Source organism: Ochotona princeps, chromosome 20 (assembly GCF_030435755.1).
Source record: "Ochotona princeps isolate mOchPri1 chromosome 20, mOchPri1.hap1, whole genome shotgun sequence".
Classification (NCBI taxonomy): Eukaryota; Metazoa; Chordata; class Mammalia; order Lagomorpha; family Ochotonidae; genus Ochotona; species Ochotona princeps.
Genome location: NC_080851.1, coordinates 9993624 through 10011428, shown reverse-complemented (window position 1 = coordinate 10011428; position 17805 = coordinate 9993624). Strand labels below are relative to the sequence as shown.

At 40.9% G+C, this 17805-nt stretch overlaps 1 protein-coding gene across 4 annotated transcripts; it reads left to right on the top strand.

Annotated features, from left to right (window-relative positions):
- Positions 1–529: 529 nt before the first annotated feature.
- On the top strand, positions 530–13647 carry SAMD9 (sterile alpha motif domain containing 9). Of its 4 annotated transcripts, XM_058678136.1 has the most exons (4): positions 530–717; positions 1766–1832; positions 6593–6700; positions 8857–13647. In XM_058678136.1, the coding sequence occupies exon 4, from the start codon at positions 8858–8860 to the stop codon at positions 13586–13588; it is 4731 nt and encodes a 1576-aa protein (XP_058534119.1). In that variant the 5' UTR covers positions 530–717; positions 1766–1832; positions 6593–6700; position 8857; the 3' UTR covers positions 13589–13647. The 4 variants fall into 4 exon arrangements, with proteins under 4 accessions (XP_058534119.1, XP_058534120.1, XP_058534118.1 ...); XM_058678137.1 differs by lacking the exon at positions 1766–1832; XM_058678135.1 differs by lacking the exon at positions 6593–6700.
- Positions 13648–17805: the final 4158 nt, after the last annotated feature.

The following is a 17805-nucleotide window of genomic DNA, read 5'->3' as shown; positions in this document are numbered from 1 at the left end:
GAAACTGTAAACCTTATTTCTCTAAGACAATACATAAATATTTTCAAAAGGAGAAAGATTGCTTGTTGATTTTTTTGAGTGGGAAATTAAGTCTGTGATTAGAAAGTAAATTGAAAGTATGTTATTGTAGTAATTAAAAGAGGGCGAGAGGAGGAAGAAGGCTGGAGGAGGAGAGGTTAGTAAGTCATTATGTGCCTTAAATTACATACGTGAAACGCAGGAAGTTTGTTCTTTTTACATGTATGAAAAAGAAGAAAATAAGAAAACTGGTATTCAGGGCAAAGAATCAGGGTGGAGGGTGCCACAGTTGGTCGGTAACCAAGGTAACAGGGCTTTCTGCAGCCTGGGAAAATGGCAAGCAGAGAACTGATTTTAACACTCTGGATATTAACAAAGCAGACCACAAGGGGGCATAGCTGCGGCACACAGACACAGTTTCTTCAAAACACACAATCAGGAAAGCGAAACTGAATCTCACACTTCCCTCTTGCTCTTCCTCCTTTCTCTGCCTTCCCGGGTGACACACCCAGCTGATTTAGAACTGGGCTGGTCTGGCAAAAGTAGCAGGCAAATGAACTTCCCCTATAACCGGGCTGAGACGAGTCAGTGTGAATCTCACACAGCAGGAGGAAGACAACGCAGACATCGGATGGTTTCTGCATCAAACAAGGAGGTTTCCTCCTCACTTGGGTAGAAGAAATCTGAGACATAGTCCAGGTAAGGCCAACATCTATTATTAATTACTACTGTTGCTATTGCTACTATTATCTATCTGCGTTTTATTGATGAGAACAAATTTCGTTTGAGGTTAGAAAATTGAAATAGACACCCAACCGGAAAATAATCTGTGAGACCAAGACATTGTTGGCTATTTCCTGCTGTGTGTTGGTTAGGAAATGAATGGTGACTGCTCCCTAGGGAAGATGCCATACCAGCATCTTCAGAAAGCAGATGGTGGAAACAGGAGAGTTAACATGGCTCAGCGAGATAGCTCACCGCCTGCTCTAGGAATAGGCAGTTTGTAAAGCATGACTTTCCGATGGCTCTCAGATGTCAGCGCCAGAGGCAGAAAGAAAATGAAAGAGAGGCAGGTGAACTACTAACAAGTCCCTGCAGTCATGGCAGCTTATGTGCCTGAGGAAGATCCTGGGCTGGGCGCTGATCTCTTGCCAAGCCAGGGAAGTGCAGAGGACTTCTGTGTGAAATGCCTAGGAATGCTGGAAGAGCTGGCAGAAAGAAATAGTTCCTCTTGCATGCACTCTCCAAGGGTGGCCTTTTCAACAAGGGTTCAAACATCATCTCTTGAAGCGCACAGGAATCACGACTCCAGCCGAGAGAGGCAGTAGGTGACCCGTGCCTGCTCCCGATGTGGGAGCCGTGGATGGAGAACCCGGTTCCTGGCTTTGAGTCTGTTCAACCCTGCTGCCTGCAGGCATCTGAGGAGTGAACCAGCAGATGGAAACTCTCCATTGTGCTTTCTTTCCCTCCTCCTCTCCCCTTCGTCCCAATCTGCCTCCCAAATAAAATTAGGTAGACAGAAAAAAGCTTGAGGGGAAACTGCTTGGTCATGGCCAAGACATCCATAGGATGTAGAGGAAAAGAGGGAAGTTCATTGGTTCTTGGTCTCTTATAGCCAACCATTCAGACCCAGCTCCGCACCGGGTTAAGCCTGCCAGGAGGCTTGACTTTATGCTTCTGTACGTTTATGGTGTGAATGACGTGATCCGTCCAGGTCATTACTGCTTTGTGACACGTCATTTCACAGGTGCGGGGACTGTCTGGCCCTTGGGCTGCATAAGGCCTGCGAAACCATTTGGTCTAGTCCTGCCAAGGTAAGACTACTCAAAATTCAAAAAATCTACAGCAGCCTAATATCTGACAATTTTATATGGCCTGCAAATGATCTTTAAAATCTCCAAATAGCCTCTGGCAAAATAAAAACTCTGTCATGCCTGGTTCTGAAAGATTGGGTGGGTGTCTAAAAGGTTGGGTGTGGTCCCCAGAAGGGAACCCCAGCAGATGGGGAAACCCAGGCAAGAAATGGCAGGTGAGAACTGTGGCTACAAACCCCAGGGGCCTGAGCCTCCCCGGCAGCAGCAACAGGAGGGAGCCCCCACTTCATGTGTTGCGATGCAGCTGGTGCCACTGCAGTGAGCTCAGTGGGCTGGAAGAGTGAGGGTTCTAGTCCAGGGAGACAAGGAAAGTAACTCAAATGGGATGGTTACTAGAAAAGGTGGAATCAGATATTAAACAACTGCAAAAATCAGTATCCATCAACAGAGGCTTGATCCTATCATCTTAGGCTGCCGTAGCAAATGCCTAGTAGCACTTCAGGACCACAGCCAGCCAGCACTGAATAGGTCATTAATCTTGACTCACAGCACATTCTCATTTCTTTCTAAGCAAGTTTCTCTTTCATTCACCTGTTTAATTTATCCTGGATTTTGGACGGCACAATTCACTAGTTGATTGAAGGAACATTTGAGCCTCGCGCACCCCCTATCACAGAGCCAGAGCCAGGACGCAGCTCCTGCCTGCTGCTGTTGAGCCCCCTGAAAGGTGGGGCACTCCCCGCCCCACCATGTGGCAGCCACAGATCAGTTCCTGGTTGATGGTTTTGATCTGACTCAACCCTGTCTATTTCAGGCACTTGAGGAGTCAACCAGTGGGTGGAGTCTCTCTCTCTCTCTCTCTCTCTCTCTCCCTTTCAAATGAATAAATATAAAATAAAACTAAATAAAGTACATTACAGGCAAAGAAGTCTCAATAGTGTAATGCTATAAAATATTTACATGTGTTCATCAAACCAGATCAAAGAAAATAGTTTCATCCCACCAAAATTTTCCTTCTGTTCTTTCCCAGAAAACATCTCCCCACCAAAGGGTAACCATCCGACTACTACAGTAGGCTAATTGCCCCTGTTCTTGACTCTCACATAAATGGCATCCTACAATATGTTTTCTGTTCTAATGGTGTCCTTCACTCAACATGACGTTGTAAGGCCAATCTATGTGACTTCCAGCACCAGTACTTCAATCTTTCTTATTAGAATTGCTGAGTTTAACCTGATACAAATTGCCATGTAGTGTTTCAGAATGCCTGAAATCATTTACATTCCCACCACAATGTACGAGAAGTCCCTTGGCACCAAACCCATTCACTGTTTTAGTCGTTCATTGCAGCCATTCTGGTGGGTGTGTTGTACTATCTATTATAGCTTGATTTTATTGTTTATTTGTGTCACGGCTCTTTTGCAAGGCTACTTCAAAAGCTTACTGAATAATATGTGTTATTTTAAAGTTATGCATGCATTTTATTTGTTTTGCACCAAAATAAACAAGCTTCAATTCAATTTTCCACAAGCTATTTCAAGAATCCTTGGATTTTTTTGGTAAATCTTTCCATGGATGAGTCCATCTTCCCACTCTTAGAGAGTATGTTTTTGGGCTTTGTTAACCATCTCTATTGTAACTCCATGACTCTTAGCTTTATTTTCCCCTCCTTTCTTGTCTCTCTCTCTTTCTTTCTTTTTAAGAAGCAGAGACACAGAGAACAAGAAAGTTCCCACCACTGGTTCAATCCCAAACGCCAGGGCTGGGCCAGGGCTGCAGCCAGGAGCCGAGTACCAGCTCCATGCAGGTCCTTCCTGGGGGTGGCAGGATCCCTCGGCAGTTACCTGAGCCGCACCCATACCTCCAGCATCTGCCTTAGCAGGGTGCTGAAGTCAAGCACCAGAGACGGGTACTGAACCCAGCACTCCAGAGGGGAACGCTGGCGTTTAACCAGCACTGCAACATCAGGCCAAACGTCCATCCCTCCTTTCATCTTTCGACTCAGAATTGCTTTTTTTTTTTTAATTTTTATTTTCCTGTTACAGTTTCTTAGGCTCAGGAACTTCGTTTTCCACCCTTGCCATTCCTCCCCTCACCTGCTGTGTTCCCCTATATTATAACAACAGTGATCCTTCAGCAACTGACATAATTTCTTATGTGGTCTTGAGCTTACTAAATTGATACATATTTTGTATTTTTCTCATTCTTCTATTTTTATAAAAGCACAGAAGTCTATATAAATCTATAAGCACTGTGGATACTTTCTTATAAATTGTGATATATCTTTTTTATTGCTATTCAGTTTTAAATATTTTCCCTCTGTAATTATGCCATCGGAATGTTTTATGTTTTCAGTTAGGTTTTTGAGATAATTATGGTTCACGTGCACTGTAAGAAATAATAAGATACTTTGAAATGTATCCAGCTTCTGGCAAAATGCTACAGTCTATAAGGTCACAACCAAAATATTGACATTGATACATTCAAAACATAAAAAATTGCATCATAACAATTTTTTTCACATTGTTCTTTTTTAACTATATCTACTTCCTTAACACCAGGTAGCCAGCAATCTGTTCCATATTTCTATAATTTTACCATTTCAATAATGCTGCCAAAATGGAGTGATATAGATTATGTCATTTGGGAATTAGGCTTTTTCACTCAGTGTCATTCCCTGTGGATTTGGGCAGGTTGTTATGCATGCCAATAATTAACTCCTTTTTTACTGATGAATCGTAGTCAAAGGGGTGGACAGAAATCGGTTTGTTTCAGCACCCATCTTTTGGAGAACATATAGTTCATTGCCGGTTTGGAGTTATTGTGCCTAGAGCTGCTATAAACTATCAAGTGCAGGTTTTTCTAAGTTTTCCTTTCTTTGAGAGAGATGCCCAGTGGTGCAGCTGCTGAGTCATCCTGTGGCTAATTCCTCAGGAAATAGCCTGCTGGTGTTCAGCGTGTGTGCGCCAGTTCATCTGCCTGGTCAACAGAGTCCTGCCCATCCCCAGCGCTGAATGCTGTGACTGCCTTACCCTAGCCACCTGATTACTCTGTAGTAATCATTTCTTGTGATTTTCATTTACGCTTCTCTGAGGGTTAACCATGTTGACCAGCTTCTAAGTCGTTAGTTTCTCTTCCTTGTGTCTATGCTAGCCAGTTCTCCAGTTGGATTGTTTGCTTTTTGGAGTTTTGAGTTCTTTACTATAGCTAATACTTTTTTGGTTTGCAAAATCGCTCTCTGCTCATAGACAGTTTTTTTTTAAAGATTTATTTATTTTATTACAGTCAGATATACAGAGAGGAGGAGAGACAGAGAGGAAGATCTTCCATCCGATGATTCACTCCCCAAGAGAGCTGCAAGGGGCCGGTGCGCGCCGATCTGAAACCAGGAACCAGGAACCTCTTCTGGGTCTCCCACAGGGGTGCAAGGTCCCAGGGCTTTGGGCCGTCCTCGACTGCTTTCCCAGGCCACAAGCAGGGAGCTGGATGGGAAGTGGAGCTGCTGGGATTAGAACCGGCGCCCATATGGGATCCCAGGGCGTTCAAGGCGAGGACTTTAGCTGCTAGGCCACGCTGCCGGGCCCTCATAGACAGTTTTTAAATCTTTTTTGTACAGTCTTTTGCAGCACATAGCTTTTAATTTGCTAAAATTTAATCCTTCACTTTCTCCTTTAATGGACCATGTATTTGGAGTCAAATCTAAGAACTTTGCCTAACTCTACGTCATTAATATTTTCTCCTGCATATTTTTCTAAGTTCTCTGGTTTTATATTTAATTTTACATCCTATTCTAAGTTAATTTTTGAATAAGGTACAAGGTGGTCAGGATGAGGTTTTTTTGTTTGTTTGCTTGTTTGTTTTCACAGGGATGTTCATTCACTCAGGTATCATTTGTTGAAACAATTATTCTATTTCCATGCATCTTTGTCAGAAATTTATTGGACTTTTGTGTGGGTCTGCCTCTTAGGCCTTACTTTGTTCATTAATAACTGCTTTTACTGTAGTTATACAGTGAGCTCAGAAAAACTAATTCCACTTTATTCTTTATTTTTTAAAAATTATCTGAATTATTGTGCTTCCTTTGCTATTCCAAATGAATTTTCTAGTAATATCTCTATCAGCAAGCATCATGATGAATCTTGGTATAGGGATATGAAATCAATATAAGAATTTGGAAGCAACTGACATCCTTACTGAATGAACTTCCCAGTCTGTGAACATGTTATGTCTGTTTTGTTCATCTCTGATTTTGTTGTTCAGTGCTTTGTGGTTTTCAGCATTGAAGTCTACATGGTTGCTAGACTTTTTTTTTTTTTTTTTTTACAAGTGATGCATGTATTGTTTTTTTTTTTTTTTTACAAGTGATGCATGTATTTTTTTAAATTAGTTATTATTTAACTTCAGTAATTACATTGTATTATGTGACACAATTACATAGATACTTGGGTTCTCCCCACCCCTCCCCAAACCCTCCCACCAGGTTGCTAGATTTTTACAACTGGCTTATTTAACTTTATCCTGGCTTATACAACCAAAGTAATTCAGGAGTTTTTTTTTTTTTTTGAAAGATTCTAAATATAATTGAGTTCAATTTGGGTGTTTTTGTGTCCTTGTTGATATTTAAGGGAAAAAAAAATTTGGTAGGATTATCTTGTTTCCTGAAGTTTGTTGGTCCTGTGATAATTTTTATGCATTGTTTGCATTGTTTGGATAATCGTGTCAGCTGAAAGTGGAGACAACTTCATCCCTCCCTTTCATAGGCTATGCTCTTTTTGTCTTCTTGCTTGATTGCACTGGCTTGAATTTTCAGCACAACGTTGAATGAAAGTGCTGTGACTGGCCATCCTTGCCTTGGTTCCCAATATAAGGTAAGAGTTTCAATCTTTCGCCAATCATGTTGATGTCAGCTGTCGGTTTGCAGTAGATGCTTTACCACGCTCAATGTTAGCCCTCTTTTTCTGAGAATTTGTGGATGTCTGTTGGGTCTTGTCAGATGTTCTGCATCTGTTGACACGCCTGTGGTTTGTTTTCCTCTGAGGTCTGAAAATATGACAGACTTCATTTACTGACTACATAGAGTAAGAGTTTTTTCTGCATGAGGGATATGAGACTATGATTTTATCTTTTGTATTTTAGAAATGAATTTGGAAGTATTCTTCTCTTTCTGTTTGCTGGAAAAGGTTGTGTAGAATCATCATTAGCTCTTTTTTTTTTTTTTTTTAAGATTTTATTATTATTGGAAAGCCGGATATACAGAGAAGAGGAGAGACAGAGAGGAAGATCTTCCGTCCAATGATTCACTCCCCAAGTGAGCCGCAACGGGCCGGTGAGCGCCGATCCGATGCCGGGAACCAGGAACCTCTTCCGGGTCTCCCATGCGGGTGCAGGGTCCCAGTGCATTGGGCTGTCCTCGACTGCTTTCCCAGGCCACAAGCAGAGAGCTGGATGGGAAGTGGAGCTGCTGGGATTAGAACCGGCACCCATATGGGATCCCGGGGCTTTCAAGGCGAGGACTTTAGCCGCTAGGCCATGCTGCCGGGCCCATCATTAGCTCTTTAAATGGTTGGTAGAATTCTGCAAAACTGGCACCAAAAGAGATTTCTAAAGTTATGGGTTTTTTTTTTTTTTTAGAATTCATGGGACTATGCAGGTTATTTATGAGTTGTGGAAGTTCATGTTTTTTGAGAAATGGATCCATTTCCTTTGTGATTTGTGTGTAAAGTTGTTCTTGTACTCCCTTTTTGTACTTTTGAGTGTTTGGGGGATTGAAATCATAGTCATGGTTTCATTTCTCTTATTAGTAATTTGTCTTTTGCATTTTTATTGTCAGTTCTGTAGAGGTTTGTCAGTTTTATTGGTGAAGCCAAAGAAGCAAATCTTCACTTATCTTCTCCAGTGTTTCTCTATTTTCAGTTCAGTCAGCTCTGCTCTTATTTTTCTTCTTCTTTCTGCTTGCTTTGGGCTCATTTTTTCTAGGTTTTTGGGACAAAACCTTATATTACTATTGCAATCCTCTTCTTCTCTAATATAGTTGGTTTTTGCCCTTAATTTGTGCTTTTCTACACTGCTTCCCTGATGTCCCATAAATCTGGATATGTTGTGTTTCCATTTTTTTTACATGGCAATGCATTCTTTTTATTTCAGTGGATACTTTATTTTGACTGCGTGAATTATTTAGAAGTGTATAATTTTGTGTCTAATGATTTTCCACTTAACTTCCTTTTTTTTTTCCATTAAATTTCATTATAGTTGGCAAACATAGCCTGTAAGATTTAACTTCTTTTAAATGGGTGGAAGTTTGATCACTTTGGATATGATTTCTCTGAACACTTGAAAAGAATGGTACTGTACTGTTGTTGGATGAAGTATTCTATAATTAGGATTTTGAACCTGCTGGTTTATTAGTAATGTTGAAGTTCTCTGTATCTTCGCTGTTACTGTGTCTGGTTGTCATATCAATTATTGAGAGAAATGTATTAACGTCTCCAACAACAGTTATGGAATCATTTTAAGTATAAAGTTTTATCAATATTATTTTATACTTTTGCAACTTTTTTGCTGAATGACTACTTCTAGCACTGGTATGCCATCTTGTCAAGTTATTCTTCCATAAAATTTTATGGTCCTCTGTCTAATAATAATCTCTGCTCTGGAGTCTCTCCCTCTCACTCTGTAACTCTGTCCTCCAAATAAATAAAATAAATCTTAGAAATGGAGAAAAAGCACGGTGGAGCACAAGCAGAGGCAGAATTGTATGTCAAGTCAGACAGATGAGACAATAACCAGGCCAGACTCGGTAAGGTAAGGACATACACCCCCTAACAACATCATTGGACTAAACATCCACTCTCAGTACCATCAACTTATGACTTTGTATTTAAATGTCTGCAGGTGCTTGGGAGATAGTAGGCTTCCTTTCTGAAGGACATGTATGTGTTCGTGAAATGCTTTTAAAATAGATTGCTTGAACATTTCACTTACAAAAATACTAAATTCTTTCACTTTTTCCATTTGTACATCTCAGCATGGCACAACTGAAGCTTCCAGAAAATACAGAAGATTGGACAAAAGAAGATGTAAACAAGTGGTTAGAAAGCCATAAGATTGACAAAAAACACAGGGATACCTTGATGGCACAAGATGTGAATGGAGCAGTCTTGAGGTTTTTAAAGAAAACACATCTTGTTGACATGGGCATAACGCATGGACCAGCTATCCAAATAGAAGAACTATTCAAAGAATTACAGAAAAAAGGCAATAAATATGCTCATAAGAAACAAGAATTGGTGCAAAAGGAAAACAGAGATACTTCAAAGCAAAACCAACAGAAAGCAGAGAGCACAGATGGGGCTAAGGCCTCTGCCATGAGCCCAGTTGAGAAGGATTCTAAGTCACTAACAAATGAGCTCATGGAAGAGCAAAGAGGAGACACAAAAGAAACACCACCACCCATAGAGCCATCCTGCAGAACACATCCTTTTAATAGATTTGATGAATTATGGAGATATAAATCCAATTTTATTCTCCAGCCTGAAACAGGACCACACAACCTCATTGATCCAATACATGAATTCAAAGCCCTTACAAATACAGAAAAGGCCACAGAAGAGGATGTGAAGATGAAATTCAGCAATGAAGTTTTTGAATTTGCTTCAGCTTGTATGAATTCACGTACCAATGGCACCATTCATTTTGGAGTTAAAGACAAACCCCACGGGCAAATTGTTGGCGTGAAACTCGCCAATATTACCAAAAATGCTCTCATTGACCACTTTGACAGGATGATAGGTAAGTATTTTGAAGAGCATCAGGTTCAACAAGCAAAGACTTGCATTCAAGGACCAAGATTTGTAGAAGTTTTACTGCCGGATGATACTGTGTCTGACAGATTTGTTATCGAGGTAGATGTCATTCCACATTACTCTGTATGTGGACAGGACTATTTCCGGATTAAAAAGCAAATTTGCAACAACAAAACATGGAAACAGAGTTCAGAGTTCTCAGTCTTTGTGCGAGATGGGGCCAGCAATAAAAACATGATGAAAAATAAAACAGACTTCAAAATGTTTAAATTAAATTTAAAAACGCTAGCAGAGTCTAGGAAAGAGGCAGAAGACAATCCCATGGCTAAAACAAATAATAATAATAATGAAGGACTGAGGTTGGTTGAACTGCTAACAGGAAATCGGGATTTGTTAGATAATTCCTACTATGATTGGTACATTCTTGTAACAAACAAGTGTCATCCGAGTCAAATACAGTATTTGGATTTCCTGAGGGAACTTAAATGGTTTGCTGTTTTGGAGTTTGATCCTGAATCTGAGAGCAACGGAGCAGTCAAAGCTTTCAAAGAAAACAGACTAGCAAATCTTCACTTTCCAAGTCAATACATAGATGGGAAAAACACACGAGAGGACATGATTGCCAATCTGAATCTCTACCAGCAACCCAGCTGGATTTTCTGTAACGGCCGGTCAGACCTTAACAGTGAAAAATATAAACCCTTGGATCCAATTTCCTGGCAGAGAGAAAGAGCTTCCGAAGTCAGGAAACTGATCTCCTTTCTTACACATGAAGAGATCATGCCAAGAGGGAAGGTTTTGGTAGTATTTTTACTACTTTCTCCTGTGGATGACCCAAGGGATCCCCTCATTGAAACTTTCTGTGCATTCTACCAAGATCTCAAAGGGATGGAAAATATACTATGTATGTGTGTGCATCCAAAAATATGTCAAGGATGGAAAGATCTACTTGAAGTAAGATTAACAAAGCAGCAAGATGAACTTTCGAACCAGTGTATCTCCACTTTGAGTCTTCAAGAAATAAATGGCACAATTCTGAAACTGAAATCTGTGACTCAGTCCTCAAATAGACTTCTGCCCTCTAGCGGTTCATCTACTGTGCTCCTGAAGAAGGAAGAAGACACCATGACTTCTCTGGATATTCTTTGTGTAAACGAATGTGAAGGCACCCTTTTAGAGCAGGACAAGGACAAAAAGAAATTCCAGGAATTCAGGGCATCAAAAGAGAAAGCTTTCTATCGAGGCGGCAAAGTTTCATGGTGGAATTTCTATTTTTCTTCCAAAAACTATTCTTCAGCATTTGTCAAAAGGGATAAATATGAAAAACTTGAAAGAATGATTCAAGACTGGGCAGATTCTTCCAGGCCGGTAAGTGTCAAAATTATCCACCTGTATCACCATCCCGGCTGTGGGGGCACCACCTTGGCGATGAATGTTCTCTGGGAACTAAGGGAGAAATTCAGATGTGCTGTATTGAAAAATAAGACATTGGATTTTTCTGAAATTGGAAAACAGGTGACCAACTTAATAACATATGGCAAAACTAACAATCAGGAGTACTTGCCTGTACTACTGCTTGTTGACGACTTTGAGGAACAGGACAACGTCTTCCTGCTGCAGTCCTCCATTCAGTCAGCTGTGGCTGACAAGCACATTCGATATGAAAAACCACTTGTGATCATCCTAAACTGCATGAGATCACAAAACCCTGAAAAAAGTGCCAAGTTCCCAGACAGCATTGCCCTCATGCACCAACTGTCTCCCAAAGAACAGAGAGCTTTTGAGTTTAAATTGGAAAACATAAAAACCGAATACGAGAACTTTGAAGATTTTTACTCTTTCATGATCATGAAAGAAAATTTTAAGAAAGAATACATTGAAAATGTGGTGAGGAATATCTTGAAAGGGCAGGACCCTTCCACCAAGGAGGCCAAGCTCTTCTCTTTTCTGGCTCTTCTGAATTCCTACGTGCCTGATACCACCATTTCACTGTCACAGTGTGAAAACTTCTTGGGAATAGCAAATAAGAAAGCTTTCTGGGGAACAGAGAAACTGGAAGAAAAGATGGGCACATATTCAACAATTCTCATCAGGACCGAGGTGATCGAATGTGGGGTCTACTGTGGGGTGCGTGTCATTCACCCTCTGATTGCCAGCCTCTCCCTGGAAGAACTGAAGAACAGCTATCGCTTGGGGAAGAGTCAGATGATGCTGGATATGCTAACAGAAAATTTGTTTTATGAAACTGGGATTGGGAAAAATAAATTTTTGCAAGATGTGCAGACATTGTTGCTTATAAGACAACGGAATGAGCATGAAGATGACACAGGAAATCAGTTCTCTCCGTTCATTGAAGCCTTACATAAAGAAGAAGGCAATCAAGCAGTTCAAAAGGTGTTAGAAATAAGTATCCAGCGGTTCAACAAAAATGCGTTCATTTGCCAGGCCTTAGCTAGACATTTCTACATCAAAGAGAAGGACTTCGGCAACGCTCTGCATTGGGCACAAGAAGCAAAAACTATTGAACCCTTCAATTCTTATATCTCAGACACAGTGGGTCAGGTTTACAAAAATAAACTAAGATGGTGTATAGAGGATAAGGCAAAAGGCAAGCACATATCCGCTGAGGAGCTAACGGAACTTTTGCGTTTAGCAGTACATGCCTCGGACGCGTTCAAGGAATCCCAACGGCAAAGTGAAGACAAACAGAACGAGGGGCAAGAACGGTGGTGCCAGACGTCCAAGAGGAGGTATGACACTTACAACATAGCTGGTTACCAGGGAGAGATAGAAGTTGGATTCCTCACAATCCAGATTCTCCAGCTCATTCCTTTTTTTGACAAAACAAATGAACTATCTAGAAAAGATATGGTCAATTTTGTCTCAGGAAATGCTGATATCCCAGGGGACTCAGACAATAAATTTAAAGCCACTCTCAAGAACTTCATTCCTTATCTGACCAACTTGCAATCTTCTTTGAAAAAGTCCTTTGATTTTTTTGACGACTACTTTGTCCTTCTAAAACCGAGGAACAACATTAAGCAAAATGAAGAGGCTAGAACTCGGAGAAAAGTGGCTATGTATTTTAAAAAGTATATAGATATATTTGGTCCCTCAGTGGAGAACTCAAACAAAGGTCTCGGATCAAAGCTTAGTTTGCCACTTCAAGTAGAGGAGTACAGAAGAGGCCTGGCAGCTTTAAAAGCAGACAAATTCTCTGGGCTCCTGGAATATCTTGTCAAAAGTCAAGAAGATGCAGTAAGCACCATGGAACATATAGTGACTCAATATACTTTTCTCTTTGATAAAAGTAATGAGAAAATCCAACCAAAGGAAAAGCAGAATTTCATCTTGGCCAACATCATTCTCTCGTGCATTAAACCTAACTCCAGGTTTGTGAAGCCAATTAAAAAACTGAAAGATCAGATTCGAGAAATTTTGCAACAAGTAGGACTGACTTGCAGGTTTTCAGAACCCTATTTCCTGGCCTTTCTTTTATTCTGGCCAGAAAACCAACAACTAGATCAAGATTCTAAACAAATGGAAAAGTACGCTCAGTCGTTGGAGAACTCCTTCAGGGGGCAATACAAACATATGTTTCGTACCAAGCAACCCATTGCATATTTCTTCCTTGGAAAAGGTAACAATACGAACAGACTTGTTCACAAAGGAAAAATTGATCAATGCTGTGAAAAGACACCTGATATCAATTCCTGGTGGCAAAGTGGAGATGTATGGAAAAACAGAAATGTCCAGGAGCTTCTACTTCGTTTACAAGGTCGAGCTGAAAATAACTGTTTATATATAGAATATGGAGTCAATGAAAAAATCACATTATCCATTACACCTGCTTTCTGGGGTCAACTCCGGAGTGGCAGAAGCATAGAAAAGGTGTCTTTTTATCTGGGGTTTTCCATTGGAGGCCCACTTGCTTATGATATTGAAATTATTTAAGAGCCTAATCTTCTTTCCCCAGGAATGATGTCTAGTCTCAGTCCTGCCAGTTTTGTGGGTTTTTTGTTTGTTTGTTTGTTTTGTTTTTTTTTTAAGATCCAAGACCTATGTTTTCAACTAGCAAATTTCTAGATGAAAGCCTCTGCAGCTTTTCAGGTCTGTCTATAAAATATTTAATGCTCTCCTGTGCATGTTTTAGCTCCCTAAATGTGTCTAGGAAGCAAAGTAGCAATCTTCTTCGTAGGCGTGTATACCACCACCAAGGACAAAACAGTGAGAATTAGGGATGGAATTAGAAGTAAATGGAGTTAATGATGTAAATTTTTGCTGATGGTATGTTGGAGCTTTTAATTGACTGGGCTGATACTCTGCTGGCTCTGTCTTCAGACCAGAAAGGGTATACCTAAGAAGCCGTTGAACTTGACTGGACAATAAGATGCTGGACTCTATGTTTGGTATATGCTTGCAATGGGGGAATCTCAACTGAACTTGAGCTGTGGTTATGCAACAAGGTGGAGGAATCCACCATGGTGGGAGGGTTTGGGGGGGAGGAGAACCCAAGTACCTATGAAACTGTGTCACATAATACAATGTAATTAATGAATTAAAAATAATAAATAATTTAAAAAAAAAAAGAAGTAAATGGAGTAAGTTAGCCATTACAGAGCCTCCTACTTTCCCCTCATCACTCCAGCTGCACTTGGACTCAAGAAGGCTGAGGCTACTTTCGTATTGGAAGGGACATTTTTTCAGAACAGGAAATAATTAGTTATGGTTCTAATCTAAGACATTCAAACAGGAAAACATTTCAGAAAAGAAAAAAGACTCTCCCACTTTGAGAAGCAACATCTGCTCTGATCCAGTATGCCATAAAGAGATGATCACCCTGAGACTTGCAAGTCTTCCGAAGCACCAGCAACCACATGGCCGATGGTGACCCGCTTATAAACACCTGCTCCGAACAAGCAAGTCACAGACACCCAGACCCCAAGGCTACCTCTGTGGTTACGTTTTCAAGAGGATGTTTTAATTTCAGTTATATATATGTATATATATGCAAGTTTTTGTGAATAAAGTTGTGATGTTGGATTTGTTTTGAAGTAATTCTGTGGGAGGCTATGGCGTGAAGAAAGGGGAGCAGGCAGGCAGTGTACCTGCTGCAAAGCCCGACCTGGATTAAAGATTGCTGTACAGTGGGTAGGTAGATGGAGGTCATTATACTCTTTTCCTTTTTGATTGTGCTTTTCTAATTTTCTCTTATGTTTGTAAAACAAACCCAAATGCATATTTTACTTTGTCTTCCAAATCACATTAGGATTTTTTTTCACTGGGGGAATTTTTTTTTCTCTTGCTGTCATGTGAAATTTCAGCACCATTATTTTTCTACTCACTCTGTGGGGACTGTTCTTTGGTTGACAGTAGTTGCATGTATTTATGGCATAGAAATTGATGTTTTGATATGCTACCCATTGTGAAGTGATGAAATCAAGCTAGCTAATATGCCCATTACTTCACAGAACTTGTTTGTATGTGCGTGTGGTCGTTTTCAACAACGCAGTATTGCATTTTTTTTTTAAAGATTTATTCATTTTTTATTACAGCCAGATATATACAGAGGAGAGACAGAGAGGAAGATCTTCCGTCCGATGATTCACTCCCCAAGTGAGCCGCAACGGGCCGATGCGCGCCGATCCGAAGCCGGGAACCTGGAACCTCTTCCGGGTCTCCCACGCGGGTGCAGTGTCCCAAAGCATTGGGCCGTCCTCGACTGCTTTCCCAGGCCACAAGCAGGGAGCTGGATGGGAAGTGGAGCTGCCGGGATTAGAACCGGCGCCCATATGGGATCCCGGGGCTTTCAAGGCGAGGACTTTAGCCGCTAGGCCACGCTGCCGGGCCCGCAGTATTGCATTTTTAACTATAGTCCCCATACCAGAGAACAGCTCTCCAAAACTTTTTCATCTTAACTGAAACTTTCTATAGTTTGACAAACATTTCCTGATTTCCAACACCCCTACCCCTGCACCCGTGGTAACCACCGTTGTACTCATTTCCTGTTCCATGAGTTTCCCATTTTTGGATTCTGTATCTTTTTAAAAAGATTTATTTCTTTTTATTGGAAAGGACGACATACAGAGAAAAGAAGAGAGGAAAAGATATTCCATCCGCTGGTTCACTCCCCAAGTGACCTCAATGGCCATAGCTATACCAATCCGAAGCCAGGAGTCAGAAACTTTTTCTGGGTCTCCCGCACCGGTGCAGGGTCCCAAGGCTTTGAGCTGTCCTCCACTGCTTTCCCAGGCTGGATGGGAAGTGGATCAGCCAAGATATGGTCTGGCACCCATATGGGATCCCAACACATGCAAGGCAAGGACTTTAGCCATCAGGCTGTGACGCCAGGCCCTCTGTATCCTTTTTATATGTGTATGTGAGAGGTCACTCAGCATTTGCCTTTGCTTCATTTCTCTCAATATTGACCTAAGGAAAACCATAAATTCTGTGGTTAAACACAGTCTTGTCTTAGAAATTAGAACGTCTAGTCTCTTCCTGCGCCACTTCCTATTCAGTCCCAAGTTCCAGTTTGTTGTGCCCAGGACTGCCTTATATTCCAGCCTCTGAGAAATGAAGGATCCTAATGGACAGCCACTGGCTTCCATAGTTTCCTCCAGGACTGTGTGAACTCTTGGTTTTCTCTCACAACATCTCCTGAACATATCTGGACATCCTCAGAGTGTCAATGCGATTCCCCACACGGCCATGATCACAAAAAGATGAATGGATGTGCGTATTATGAACAGTAATGTATGCAGTTCAATTTTGTGCACTAAAACTTTATTCTTTAATTCTATTTTTTGGCGAATTTTTGGAGTGTTCTCGTACAAAGAACGTCTAAAACTCAACCATAAAAAGCAAACAAAACAGCTCTCCAAGCAGAAAGGGGCAACGGACATGATGAAACATTTCACCAAAGCAGACTTCCAAGTGGCAGCTAAGCATGTGAGAGGTGTTCCCCATCATTAGGCATTAGGGAAGTGATCATTAAAACCCCAGTGTGAGGCTGGCACTGTGGTATGGCAAGCCAAGCTGCAGCCTGTGCTGCCACCCCATCTAGTTTAGATGGCCCAAGGACTTCAGCCCAGGCCTCTCACGGACAGCAGGATGAAGCTCCTGGACCTGGCTTGGTCCAGCCTTGGCTGCTGCAGCCTTTTAGGGAATGAATCAGCAGGCAGGAAATATGTTCTCTCTCTCTCTCTCTCCCTCTTCTCACTCTTTCAAGTAAGATTTTTTTAAATCTTTGAAAAAACATAGTGTGATGGCATTATGCATCTATCAGAATGGCTAATATATATATATATATATACACATATATACATATATACATATATATATACACACACACAAATTCCTGGAAGTATACAGAGAAACAGGAATACTCAACATTGCTGAGGGAATATAAAATGGTACAACCACCTCGGAAAACAGTTGGAAATCTTTTTAAAAATCTAAACATGCAATTGTCACACAACTGGGACACTGTAGTCTCGGGCATTTAATGAAATGAGGGCATGAATTTAAGAAATGATAACTTACATTCACCTCAACATCTGAACAAACATATATAAAACCACCTTCATTCATAACAACTCTAAATCAGAAATGGCCCAGATGTCCTTCAAAATGGAAATAGTTAAACTGTAGAACACCATACTATGAAATATAACTCGGCAATAAAATGAAATGCACTCCTGATATACACAGCAACTTGGATAGATCTTCAGAGAATCGGGTGAGTAATAAAGCCAAAACCAAAAGCTAACATACTTGGTAATTTCACTCAGATAACAATCTTGAAATGACAACGTCATAGAAATGGAAAACAGCTTCAAGGCCAGCAGCAGCTGACGTCCAGAGGCTGGGGGGAGAGGAGCTGGGTGTGGCTGCAGAAGGACCAGCAACCACAGTGGGGACGGCATTGCTCTGTTTCTTCACTCTATCAGTGTCAACATCCAGCTTGTGATTTCATATGATAACTTCTTCAAGATGTTATCATTGGGGAACTCAGCCTAAGAACGTATTGGATCTTTCTGTACTGTTTCTTAAAACTACAAATAGATTTCAATCATTTCAAAGATTTTTTTTAAAAAAGATTTATTTTTATTGAAAAGGCAGATATACAAAGAAGAGGAGAGACAGAGAGGAATATCTTCCGTCCAATGGCT